The sequence below is a fragment of the Eurytemora carolleeae genome, unplaced genomic scaffold, assembly GCF_000591075.1.
Source record: "Eurytemora carolleeae unplaced genomic scaffold, Eaff_2.0 scaffold649, whole genome shotgun sequence".
NCBI classification, from domain to species: Eukaryota; Metazoa; Arthropoda; class Copepoda; order Calanoida; family Temoridae; genus Eurytemora; species Eurytemora carolleeae.
Genome location: NW_019396584.1, coordinates 309,406 through 323,093, shown reverse-complemented (window position 1 = coordinate 323,093; position 13,688 = coordinate 309,406). Strand labels below are relative to the sequence as shown.

Genomic DNA, 13,688 nt, shown 5'->3' with positions numbered 1-13,688 from the left:
TTGAACCCCCAGGCCCTCCTGCACCCCTAGCTGCAGCGCTTGGCCAGCTATTCTGTAACCCTGAAATAATACAAAATAAAATTTTTGTTGAAAACTGTTTTTTAATTTAGTCAATATGTACAAAATTGATAGGCCGGAGTATGGGGGTTTTTTCCTAGTGAGCAAAACTCGTAGCCACCCGCCCCCCTCTCCTATCAATTTTGTACATGATCATTTTTTTATTTAGTATACATTTTAAGATTATAGGCCCCCTAGCCTCTGCTAGCCGCAGCGCTCGGCCGGCCCCACCCTGTCCTATAGCTCTGCTGCGCTCGGCCCAGAATGGCCCCTAGGGGGCCTAACCTAACCCATGTATACTAATTGTTCTAGGCGGGGGGGGGGGTCCAAAAATTGTTCTCTAGGATGGACCCGAGTTGAAGGGGGTCCAATATTCGGTTACCAAATGTACAAACATTATAGGAGAAGGCCGGCATTAGATATTTGACAGACACAAATCTTGGAATCTATATTAGCAGCAGTATATTGTTATTTATTTCTAGGAAGTCAGAGAATTATTGATGGGCCTGAGGAAAACAGTCAGAACACACCCTATAATGAAAATTCAAATTGTATAGATGAGGGAGTGACAATATTCTTTCCTCATGATCATCTGCAGTGAGTCCGGAGGGGGCAGAGCCGCCATGAGTCTGCAGTATGACATTAGGAGCCTCCAGATTTGCAAAATTCTCTAGCCAATCAAAATCATCTCTGTGTCTTAGGCTACATCTTCAAGCCTCCGCAAACTATCGCGTACCTTTGTATGGAAAAATCATCTCTGTGTCTTAGGCTACATCTTCAAGCCTCCGCAAACTATTGCGTACCTTTGTATGGAAATAGACAAATTTTCATTTCAATCTAACTTTACAAGCGCTGCAATTCACAAAGCACTCCCTAAATAATAAAATACAATAAAAGCCTTTTTTAAGGTAATGGAGATAAGAATGCATAACCGTGGAACGTAATTGTTGCGGAGGCTCTGAGACATAGCCTGAGGCACGGGGATGATTTTGATTGGCTAGGAGGTGATTTTTCGGGGCTCATGTCGACTCTGAACCCCTCCCTCATGCAGTACAAACCTCCCTGAAAGTTTTTTTTCAATGCAGATCAATAGTGATCTAACAGCTTTTCAACACAAGTATAATTTGTATGAGTTAGAGTGAATATATGATATTCATGTTAATTGCAGACTTAATTGAAAAGTCGTTTTTCTTCTTCACAATCATTTGCCAATGTAAATTTTTGACACTATTTATCACAATTGAGGAATAATTTTATGAACTTATTCAAAGCTGTTGAGACGCTAGTTGACCAAAACATTTTTAACAGCGGATTCACATATTAACTTGAAAATTGGAGTGTTTTTTTCAGTAAAAGGGGGGGGCGGGTATGGGGGACAGTATATCACTCCCTCATCTCATTAGAATCCGAGTTCATCCGATATTTTTGATTATAAATCCGTAACCATTCGTATGTTTAATGTTACTGTGTTGGTTTGGGGGCGGGGGGGGGGGGGTTCAATATAACAAAATAACTTTGTTTGATTTATACAGTTTTTGATTTTAGCTCGGAGAAGACGCAACAACAAATCGAGGTCTTCAGAAAGCGAGTTTCTTCTCCCACATGAAAGCTCTCCTTCCCTCCCTTCCCTGAACTTGTCGATCGGTTCTCTTGGTGAGATTATTTGTTAATTCTATATGCATTATGCAACCCCGTAACACGATTATGGGAGGGAATATAAATCTCAAAAATATTGAACTTTTGATTCATTTTAAAGGGAGGGATCGCCAATGTATGGTGGTTGAACTGAGTATTCAGTATTGTGGTCAATTTTTTAGGATTCATTTGAGACATGTAAAACATTTCCACAATGTTTAATTAATGAGTTTCAAGTGCAAAGATGATGTTCAAAATCATGAATCATTGGTGGGTACGGTTTTAGAATCGGTTTTTATTAAATAACAACGGCATAACCTGTTCCTTAACAACAAATTAGTTTTCTGCTGAATTTTGTTAACTTTTTTTGTCGTTATTTAATAATTAAAAAACAACTGATTCTCAAAACGTACCCACAAAAATTCATGATTTTGAACATTAACTTTGCACTAAAACTTTACTTATAATGCACGGAGAAACATTTTTTAATTGTCTCAAATGAATCCTAAAAAATTGTCCACAACCCTATAAACCAGAAGTCGTCCTTAGGACGTCATGACGATGTCAATAATTACCAATGGGACGTCCGGCGACGTCGTATTTTAGGTGTTGAGGACGTGTTGAGGACGTTTAACGCAAGGATTCTTACGTCCTCACAACCTAATTTTCGAAGTCGAAATGACGTCACTTTGGACGTCCAAATGACCAAACTTTTGACGTCCAAATGACCAAACTTTTGACGTCCAAATGACCAAACTTTTAACGTCCAAATGACCAAAGTTTTGACGTCCAAATCACCAAACTAGATATTTATTTATCCTATTTATTAACCACTAAGCAGAGCCTAATTTATTCTATTAGTACTGCTACACTGTAACCCTCCCCCCCCCGGTATTACATTCACACCATACTGTCCTTCTGTTGTTGCTACCCCTACCCCCACCCCACTCGGCACTACCCCTGCACCTAATCCGACCTAACCTGACCAAACATGACCTAGAAGGACTGGTCATGTTCCGACCAGTTAGGTCTCCTGACATAACTCAACCAATCTCGACCAAATCCGACCTAAGTGGATTGGTCAGGTTAAGACCAGTATCAGACCAGTTAGGTTATTTGACCTAATCCGACCTAACCTGACCAAACACGACCTAGGGGGACTGGTCATGTTCCGACCAGTTTGGTAATCTGACGTAACCCGACCTAACCTGACCTAACACGACCTAAAGGGACTGGTCATATTGCGACCAATTTGGTAATCTGACGTAACCCGACCTAATCTGACCTATCTTGACCTAATGGGACTGGTCGTGCGACGTCGCTGGTTTCTAGGGAATACTGGGTCGACTTTGAACAAAATAAGACAAAACACCGGACAGTACACCAACTGAAATTTATGTGATACCTTCCTACAGTTTAATGAATTTAACATTCAGTTCATGGTCTAAATACATCATATTATTTTTTCCAAGATAATTTTGACGCCGCTGAAACTCAATCTCCAGGCAGTTTGCTAACTGCTGAAGACGAGGGCGAGGAGGAGGGCGTGGACGGGGGCGAGGATGAGAATGAGGACGAGGATTTGGACGAGTTTGCCCGTCCTCTTGACACATCTGATGAGGAGGAGGAAGAAGAAGATAAAACCGTAGAGCAGGTCTTCAAGAGATGGCTTGTCGAGTTCCCTTCAGTACCTTCAACAGCTGTTGACTCCCTAATCAAGTACGTATAATTTTGATATTATATCCAGACAAACTGAACCATCAGCTTTTACACGAAATAAGTAACCGCAAAAATAAAGCTAGTTTCGATTTTAGTTCTTTTCGCAAAAATGTCTGTTTTTATTTTTATCAGTCCAAACAATACAAAGCTAATGTAACTCAGGTTTTTAGAAATTTAATACAACAAATTTTTTTGCTATTGAAAACCTGTTCTTTGAGTCGTGTTTTATGAATATGCATTGTATTACCATATAATTTTCAGGGATTTAGCAAAGCTTGAAGTTATGAATATGCATAACATCCTCATCTTTTTTTTTAAATTTATATCAATTCTGGTCTCAATTTTAGTACGAATTAATCACTTTTATAATGATAATGAAAGGGATGCCCTTATCATGGGTGTACTAGTTTTGAATGTTTGCATAATTTTTAGAAATTTGGGGAATTGGAGAAAATAAATGAGTTAAAGGAATTTTTTTCTTCAATTTATGGCTTTTTTCCAGACCTTAAAAATATATCCCCTTGGACCTTTTTTTTATATTGAAGGTTACTTGACATTAAAATGACAATCCTGCTAATAATTAATCCTTTCCTAGGTATCCCTTGTCTGCAATTAATGAGCTGAAAGAGCTGCATTTACAGTTAAATTTAGGTTGGTTATTGTAATTCATAGAAGTCAACATCATTTCCATGTAAAGTTATTCAGTTTGGACCAGCCACTGACCCTGGTCAGTGGGGTCAGTGGCCACTTTTGTGTACTGTACGGAACCTAAGGTAGTATATTTTTAAATGTAAAGTGATAACCAGAAAATTCTAGAATAGAAAGATGACTTTTTTACTGTATTCATTACTTAAATAGTCCAATATGCAAACGGCAATAGTGCAGTGTAAACAGACCCACTTAATTTGTGATTTAATAATAGGCTAGTATAGCTATTTCCTTTATAACATGAAATTCATTAATTATTGTTTATAAAGCCGTCTTCCTATTTCAGATTTTTTTTTGTTTTTTTCTGTAGACAGTGCTTCGGATCCATTTAATTTTGATGCAGCTCCGAATCCAGATCCAGGATCCTCACTGAAAAAAAATGGATCCGGATAGGGATATTTTTTCGGAGCTGGATCAGAATCCAAGAAGTCAAAATCTTGCAGATCCAACTGATCCGAATCTTAAGCACTGACTGTAGCATTATATATTTTTAGATTTATAATTTATGTCAAATCCAATCATTTAGTGCTTTTGTTCTCAAGGTTGAAATTTTAAATATAAAGCAGTGCATTAAAAAATGTTAGTGTGTTTTATCCAAACCAACAAAGTACAGTTACCCTAGAAGAGGTGATTTTATACATCAAAGATATCGATTTACATTTTGTTTCTATTAGTCCTCCGGTTGTGGTGCCGTTAGTTATATCATGTGGTCCAACCAAACCTTCCAGCTTGAAATTTCTTAAGAAGTCCATCGAAGAGCTTCAGTCCCTTAAGCATTAAGGACTCGCATACAAAAATAAGAAATTCAAGGTAAATGAAAGAAATTGTTAATCAGACATGTTGTGATTTTTGCTTTCATATCAGATGGTGTTGTTATAATTTTGCACAAACCATACATTTTTGCAAGTTTCTACATTTTAAATATTTTTTTTAGTTGTCTTTCTGGTACATTGTCAGTGTTAAACATTATATTTAAACAAATTTGTTTTTTTCCCCTACAACCACATAGATAATCACAGGGTCAGGGAATTATCTCATCACAACAGCACTAACAATTATATATTTTGTTAGACCTTCAAGTACTCTGTGGTAGCTGACATACCAGCACAATCTTTCATGAAAAGTACAGTCAGTCATTCAGGTGACTGTTTGATATTTTAAAATGTTCTGCATAGTTTTTTTTTGTCTAAATGGAGTTCTGTCTGCTGAGGGGTGTAAATTTTCCTTGAAAAAGTATTTTTCCACCAAATGTTGTGTAGATTTTCACGGAGTTTAACTTTGATTTTGTTTCTTAAAAAAACGCTGAATTGGGAAAAATTAATGGATTTTTGCATAACAAATATCTGAAAGGATGAAGAAAAAAATGCATTTCTATGTCCAATTTTTTTTTTTTTTTTCTTAGAGCCAAAATAAATTATGGGGGGGGGGGGCTTGAAAATTTACACTTTGAAACTTTGACCTTAAATCCTCATATTAATTATAATTAAGGATTTCATTCCTGTGGTCGCTGCAAACAAAAAGGAGTGAAACCTCTGGGAGGAGGGATATGTTTCTACAAATCTACGAATCTGGGACTCAGAACAGATCTAGGGTTTAGAGCTAGAGCAAACCCGAACCATCATTTAGGTAAACTTCTATGTTGCTTGTGCTTTGTAACAATTGATAAAAACAAAAATGTTTTTTTAAATTATTTACAACTATAATTCAAACAAACAAGTTATTATTGAATTTTTTCATTGTAAATTTGCTTTAAAGGGGAACTGCAGATTAAATTTTTTAGATTCCTTATATAAATATCTTGAGACCATATATAACAAGATACTAATTTCAGATGGAGCTAACTCTGAAACTCCGATGGAGATTTTAGAAGATTTAGATATGGTTTATGATTTCTCCTGCTTGCTGCTGTTTAGGTTTGTGTTTTTAATTTCAAAACTCAATTTCTGACACAAGGGGTGTATGAGGGCATTTTAGTGGGGGTTTCTTCTATACACAGGGAAACTAGTGTTCAAGGTACACATTTTGGTATAATATTCATTTTCCTAAACGTATTGTTAACTTTGTTAATTATTATGTTTAATCTAAAAGTAAAAAATTTGTATGACAGGGAAAGCTGTCCCCTGATGCATATGAGCAGTTTCTGTACTTGAGTATTTCTATAACAATTCTTCTGAGTCCAAGGTAATTGTTATGACGGACATTTTATTGGAAAGAAAACAAATACGGGGACAGGACAGATATGATGGATTTATTATAGAACTCCAAATTAAAATGTTTCAGGCTAGCTGATCAAGTTGATTGTGTGCAAGAATATCTGAAGTTTGTCGTTGAGAAGGGTATTGAATTATATGGGCCCACATACCCAACTATCAATGTTCATACGCTTCTCCACCTAGTTGATGACTACGAGGTAATTTGGAGTAATAATTGACACTTCATATGAAATTTTGAAACCTTTAGCTTATATTTATTCAAGACCTTTTTCTAAAAAATTCCTGTTATTATCTTTTATTTCGCTGGTATCATCATGCCGTTATCTATATATTTAAATCTCGTTTTGTTTGTTTGTTTGTTTGTTTGTTTGTTGGTTGGTTTGGGTGTTAGTTGGTTTGTTTGTTCGTTTGCTAATTTATGTTCACTCTTTATTGATGTGAACGTATGTATATAGCTTTTAAAATACACATATTTGTCAGGGATGGGGGCCTCTGGATTCTTCTTCTGCTTTCATATTTGAAAGTTTCTTTGCTTGTTGGTTGGTTTGGGTGTTAGTTGGTTTTTACTAGCTTCGCAAAACTAAATAAGTCAGCTCTGTAAAGCTAGACAAGATAATAGCTAAGTAATTAACAATACTGCAAAGGGTTACTAAAAGCTATAATGAAGAGTACAACCACCCTACCCCCAGGGGGTGGCGACCGTGAGGACCATGGGGATGTAGTTCGGGTCCTGCCTGCTGCTGGTGTGCCTGGGAGACCTTTGATGAAGGAGGGAATGATTGGAATAGGAGAAAGCCAGGAGGAGTTGACCCCCAGACGGGGGATCCTAATGTAGATCCCCCAGACCCGGGGGATAGGCCGGAGGATGCAGATGAGGATGACCTCCTGTGGATGAGACTGGGCCTCCAGCCAGACAGAGGCCGGGTCACTGTAGTTATCAGTAACTGGAGAAGGATCGAGGGTCAGATAGATGTTGCCTGGCAGAACTTGCATCAATCGATTGTATATGCATCTCAGGGGCGTAGGAGGATATTTAGGGAGGAACACTATCTGAGAATGGAGGTGGAACTGTTGACCTACATGTCCTTATTGATGCTGAGAAGGGCAGAGCTCCTGATGTCGTTTGAGACCGAGGTGGATCCGAATGCTGAATACTAATCTCCTAAATATAAATATAGAATTAGTTTTATTATTGAAATAATAAATATGAACTAAGAGAGTTAATTATTGCGTTTGAAATTCTGCCGTAGATAAATAAAGCTCGGAGTTTACAACAGAGCTAACTCTGAAACTCTGATGGAGATTTTAGAAGATTAAGATATTAGATATGGTTTATGATTTCTCTTCCTAATGCATGCATTGATGCTGTTTAGGTTTGTGTTTTTAATTTCAAAACTCAATTTCTGACACAAGGGGTGTATGAGAGCATTTTAGTGGAGGGTGGGGGACACTTTTTGGTGAAACCCCTTGGCAACATTTTGCCCCCCCCCCCCTCCCGAAAAATCACTTTTTGAAAATGTCTAAATGATATCAAATCTATGTTTACACTGAAGGCAGTATTGATTAAAGCTTTTTTAATGAAACGTTTTTAGAAAAGGCCAAAGTTAGATTTTTATTTTTTTATTTTTTTTATGATTTATTTGTACTTAAATGTGTACACGCATAGTTTCAAATTACCCTTAATTTATAGAGTTGCATATCTGATGTACCTTTGAAACCTTTATTTCTCCATCATTTCTGAAGCACGCGTAGGGGGTCCCTCTACAAGGCCTCCCCCCCCCCTAGTATGCCCCTGTTCTCACACCATTGGAACATATTTAATCTTTAGGCTGCATGAAACGTCTGTTGAAAATATTGACGAAAAGAATTAAAGGATGGAGAAATTGTCCTCACAAGCTGATGATGAAATATCGAGAAGATTGGTCGCAATGAGATCTAGCATCCCAAAAGAGTTTAACCGGATGCCCAGGAGTCTCAGGGTTAGTCCGTTAATTAGATAATTGCTATTTTGGGGACAGGGATTAGGTGAGGGGGGGGGGGACAATGCATTTACTTAACCGAAACCTCATATTTTAAGGAGTTGGTGTTCTTTAAAGCCACGGAACTGAGGATGATTCTTCTATACACAGGGAAACTAGTGTTCAAGGTACACATTTTGGTATAATATGCATTTTCCCAAACGTATTGTTAACTTTGTTAATTATTATGTGTAATCTAAAAGTAAAAAATTTTTATGACAGGGAAGGGAAAGCTGTCCCCTGATGCATATGAGCAGTTTCTGTACTTGAGTATTTCTATAACAATTCTTCTGAGTCCAAGGTAATTGATATCCCAGCTGGAAAATTATTTTTTCTTTCTACCGTTTTCTTATTTTCTACTGTGATCGGAACTCTTTTTTTCATCCGCAAATGTCTTTTTGTGGAGCTCCGGCATCGGATGATTAAAAGCCGTCTTTTTTTAGTCCGCAATTGTTTGCTGTCGGAGTTTGACTCCATCGTCAGATCAAAACTAATTTATCAGTCCGTCTGAAGAACTTTGAGGATGAAAAGACAAACTGTTTCTTCCGATATGAAATCAAAAAGAATGATAAAAAACAAGGGCCCGCTGAAAAGCGTGCTCATTTGTCAAATCTTAGCCAGTTTAATTCATTTCTTCAAGGTGTAAGCACGCTGCTCAATTTGTTAAGAAAGTTTCTACATGATAAGATCTGGATGGACCTGTATAACAATTGCGAAATTTTTTAAGTCATGGAATGCTCTCTATGGATAATAATATAGAATTTTCCATGATTTAGCTGATTAGCATTAATCATCAATCTTCAACTTCAACCTTCGCAAAACAGTCAACAATTCAGTCATTAATCCAAATGTGAAAATATCCCTGATATCTATTATTTATAATTGTAACCCTGCATGAATTGGCCTTTCACTAGATTTAATAATTATTGTATCATGTTTAGAAATATGCAAGGAAATATTGAATAGAAGGAGGGGGCGATAGGGTTTCCGTACACGTTTGCTGTGAGGTTTTTGGACTAAGAACTTTTTTGCGTAACAATAATATAAAGATTGTAAACAATAACAAAAATGATAAACAGACATCTNCTCGGTACGGCAATAGGTAGAACGAGACGTTTTTCTCTATGATTCTATAAATGAAAAATACTATTGTCGTTTTTTTGTATTGAATAAAGTTGTTAAGAAGAAGAATTATATGGGCCCACATACCCAACTATCAATGTTCATGCGCTTCTCCACCTAGTTGATGACTTCGAGGTAATTTGGAGTAATAATTGACACTTCATATGAAATTTTGAAACCTTTAGCTTATATTTATTCAAGACCTTTTTCTAAAAAATTCCTGTTATACTTTATTTTGCTGGTATCATCATGCCGTTATCTATAAATTTAAATCTTGTTTTGTTTGTTTGTTTGTTTGCTTGTTGGTTGGTTTGGGTGTTAGTTGGTTTGTTTGTTCGTTTGCTAATTTATGTCCATTATTTGAACGTAGGTATATAGCTTTCAAAGTACACATATTTGTCAGCGATGGGGGCCTCTGGATTCTTCTTCTGCTTTCATATTTGAAAGTTTCTTGGGTCGCATGAAGAATTTAGTAAGGTTAGTTTACAGTTTGAACCGACTTGACTTGACTTCATCCGCCCTCTTCCTTAATTGAAAAAAATATACCCCTGAATGTATACTTTCCATTTTAAGAAGAGGGAAAGAACCACTGAAGCAGTGCGTGGCGAGGTTGGCAGAGGCAGGGAGCCTAGGATCTAAGGCTGAGAACCAATCTGCTGAGTTCTGCCTGAAGCCACCGGGAAATGTTTACATCAGTCTCAAGACTACTCCTCCTTATCCCGTGGAGCTTTACTACAAGACTGAGGATAAGGTTGAGGTCATCAAATACCTGACTACCTCAAACCTATTCGACCGGCCGATGCCGAGCAAAGAAATTTACAATTTTGTCTTACAAGAATGAGGGACCAAATTTGCTCTGAAGAAATCAGAGCTGAACAACCTTGGACTAATCCGAGCTCTAAAATTGACTTCAGATAACATCACAGTAGTGAAGGCACTCTTGCACTAGAATTGATTTATGTTTGTTTTTCATAATAGAAAATGTCAAAAGTACCAGAAAAGGGACGTCAAGGTGAGAAGAGATTAAGGACCCAGCTCATTAATCCAGACTTTGAATACAATAATCTAACCTCTACTGGTATGTCATTAATGTTGCAAGTGGTTAATATTTGTGTGTGGGGGGGGGGCATGTTTTTTAAGTAAGTGTAATGGGCCTTAGTTTTCTATATTTTGTAATTAATTGTTGATTTTTTACCCGTTTAAAAGATGTAATTAAATCCAAGATTGGACGGAAAATTATCACTGAACCAAAAAAATATGCAACATAAGTTCAATTAGGAGTTTATTCACCCAATCCTCTTAAATGATGACATTGATATTTGAAAATTAGAAATTTTACAAAGAAAATTAACTATTATAATATTTAGATGATGATAGACGTATTATTTCTAAGAAGAAATCACTTGCTCCATCTAGTCAAGTAAAAAAATTATCTACTTACAAAACTGTCTCTCAATAACTAATTTTGACATTTGCCCTTTCTCTATTCATATAAAATTGCAGTGTCTGTTAATGACCATGAAAAACTTCAACATATTTATTTATTTATTTATTTCAACATTTTGTTTTAGTAAGTTATGATGCAGATCAATGATTGAGTAAGGTTTAAGCAGTTCTTAAGAAATCATTTTAATTTCATCCAGATCCGGATCTATGTCCCAAACATTTATACTAAGTTTAATGATTTAGTGGGACAATTTATAAATGTTCAATCTATATGGTCGATTTTTGTTAACTCTATTTTTGTTGGGGATCCTGCAGAAATAAATTTTTAACACAGGAAATATATTAACCTTTTTCAGGAGGTCCGGACTGCCAAAAAGAGCAGGACCGAAATAGATTTAGAGCTATTTGAAGCTTATGAGAAAAGCTTACAGGCATGAGATTATAATACATACTTAAATTAAAGCATGCTATTTTAACAGCTCATTATTATGTAGACAGAAGCTTTTCTTAAATGATTAAAACATTCACTTATAATCTTGACCAAAGAATGACGAGGAGGACGAGAAGGATGAGGAGGACAAGGATGTTGGGGAGGAGGAGGACGAGGAAGATGCAGATGCAGATGCAGATACAGATGCAGCTGAGGGATCACAAAGTGAAGATGATTCTTTATCCTCTCAGGACTTTGGTAAGACGAACAATAACAATAAGACCCACAAGTATAAGGAAGACAAGAAGAAGAGGGAAGTGGATAAGAAGAAGGAAGCCGATAAGAAGAATGAAGCTGAGAAGAAAAAAGAATCCAAAAAGGAGGAAGAGGAGTAACATGTGGATCTAGAAGAGGCTAGGGTGTAAATGCTTTAATGTAAAAAATTTAATCCCATGTGAATGTTTAATTTATCCATTTCAGGATATTTCCATCCCACCCACCTCTTTAAAAAAAAACATTTAAACCCCTGAATCCAGGTTAAACATCTTCTGTTGAAAGTTTTGGCGAACCAACAAAGTATCCAGGATGAGCAGAAACATCAGAGGGCCAAACTAAACCTGTTGTCTATCTATGACTTTTCAAGGCTACATCACTTCCACTTCTTCTGAAAGCAGACCTGACAAAGGAAGTCAAGAAGCAGAGGCTGATGATGGTAATATTAATATTTATATTTTAGAATTCTACTAATTCTTTTTGATCCATCCCAAGAGAAATTCATCAATTTTAAAAAATTGAAACATACACTTTTAAGTGACCCTATATGTTTTAAGTTCAATTGGAAATGTTAGCAGTGACGGATATATTTTAGATACCTGTTAGGGGAAAAACACTTTCAGTAAACTGGACTAAATGTGTAGTAATGTCATAAAGTTCCTGAAGTTTTCAGTTGCAATTTGAGTCAAAAAAATATACATAGCTAAATCAGGCTAATTTATGTCTCAAGTCTCTTAACGTTTTTTTTTGCAAGACAAGACCCAATTCTAATTTTCATTTAAGAAAATCCTTAATTTTTAATAGTAAAATCTTTTAACACTTATAAAATTAGTGGAATTTTAGAAGGAGCTTAACTGGCTCTGAACTAGTTTCACCCAATTCAAAATTTTTGGCAATAAAATTTAAAATAAATATTTTTAAGCCTGAAAGGTCATTTTTCGAGCTGCTTTCCCCCAAAAACAACTGGTTTATACACCCGAGCTACTCTGTGTAACAGAGCGAATACTAAAACATGCTCTTTTGAAAACCAAAACACTATTTTACTTTTGAATTGAAATAAAATTATTTTAAAAACAAGTTTTGGACTTAAAACTGATTTTTTAGAGATCATTAAATGTCACCCTGTAAGATATAATATTTTGTTTTCAATTTTTACATGCCAGAAAAACTGCCGTGGAAAAAATCCCTCATTTCAACTTGCTTTAAAACATTATTTCAGCCACTTTTACCTGAAGAAAAAATGTGATGTAAAATCGATACTTTTCAAGTTTTATAAAATTTATGAAGAAAAACAAAAGTAAGTGTTGAGGTTTTTATCCACACTGTAAATCAAAAATGAAGAATTAATGTCAAAGTGCTTAATAATAATTTATATTAGAATTTAAGTTTCAGAAAAACAAGGACTTTAACAGGTCTAGGCTATCTGTCGTGTAATTATTTGGTCCCAATTCGAACAGAGAAGTAGTAGCATGCGCAGAATAATTTGGGCCAATGGCAATGCATCAGTTACACTACTTTTTTGTTTGGTAAGTGATCATATAAAAAATATATCAACAAGCATAGCAATATCATTGTTAATTTTTATATTTTTCCAATAGTGTATATTTTTCATGAGTCAAAAAGTGATACCGAGCTTGTTCTCCTCTTCAATGTATCACAAAATACCCATATTGTTTGAATTAATAACAGAACAGGCCAAGCCTATCCCTACACAATGTTTAAATGTTCAATTAACTTTGTCTCAAAAACAACTTCCATTTTGACCAAAACCCTCAAAAGGTAAAATCAAGGGGTAAATATTTTCTTAGAATATAATTACTCCCCCCCCCACCTTTAAGAAAATCATTATTTTCCCTGGAAGTTTTAACTGTTTGTGCAGAGCGCCAAAAAAAATCAAAACAAAAACGAAATATGCTTTTATCAGTTTCTGGCAAAAAAGTGATGCTCACTTTAAATACTTAGATCTTTGAGTGGTAAGACTAGCAAAGTCTTGCTCCTTTTGCCAAAAACAGAGGAAAAATGAGAGATTGAAAAATGTGAGCAGTCCCTAGGGAGTAAATTTTACTT

At 35.8% G+C, this 13,688-nt stretch overlaps 1 protein-coding gene across 1 annotated transcript; it reads left to right on the top strand.

Annotated features, from left to right (window-relative positions):
- The first annotated feature begins 8,565 nt into the window (after nt 1-8,565).
- LOC111705911 (glutamic acid-rich protein-like) lies at nt 8,566-11,743 on the top strand. The gene is made up of 5 exons (XM_023478615.1): nt 8,566-8,651; nt 10,046-10,278; nt 10,840-10,892; nt 11,275-11,349; nt 11,465-11,743. The coding sequence occupies exons 1-5, from the start codon at nt 8,566-8,568 to the stop codon at nt 11,741-11,743; spliced, it is 726 nt and encodes a 241-aa protein (XP_023334383.1).
- The last annotated feature ends 1,945 nt before the right edge of the window (nt 11,744-13,688 follow it).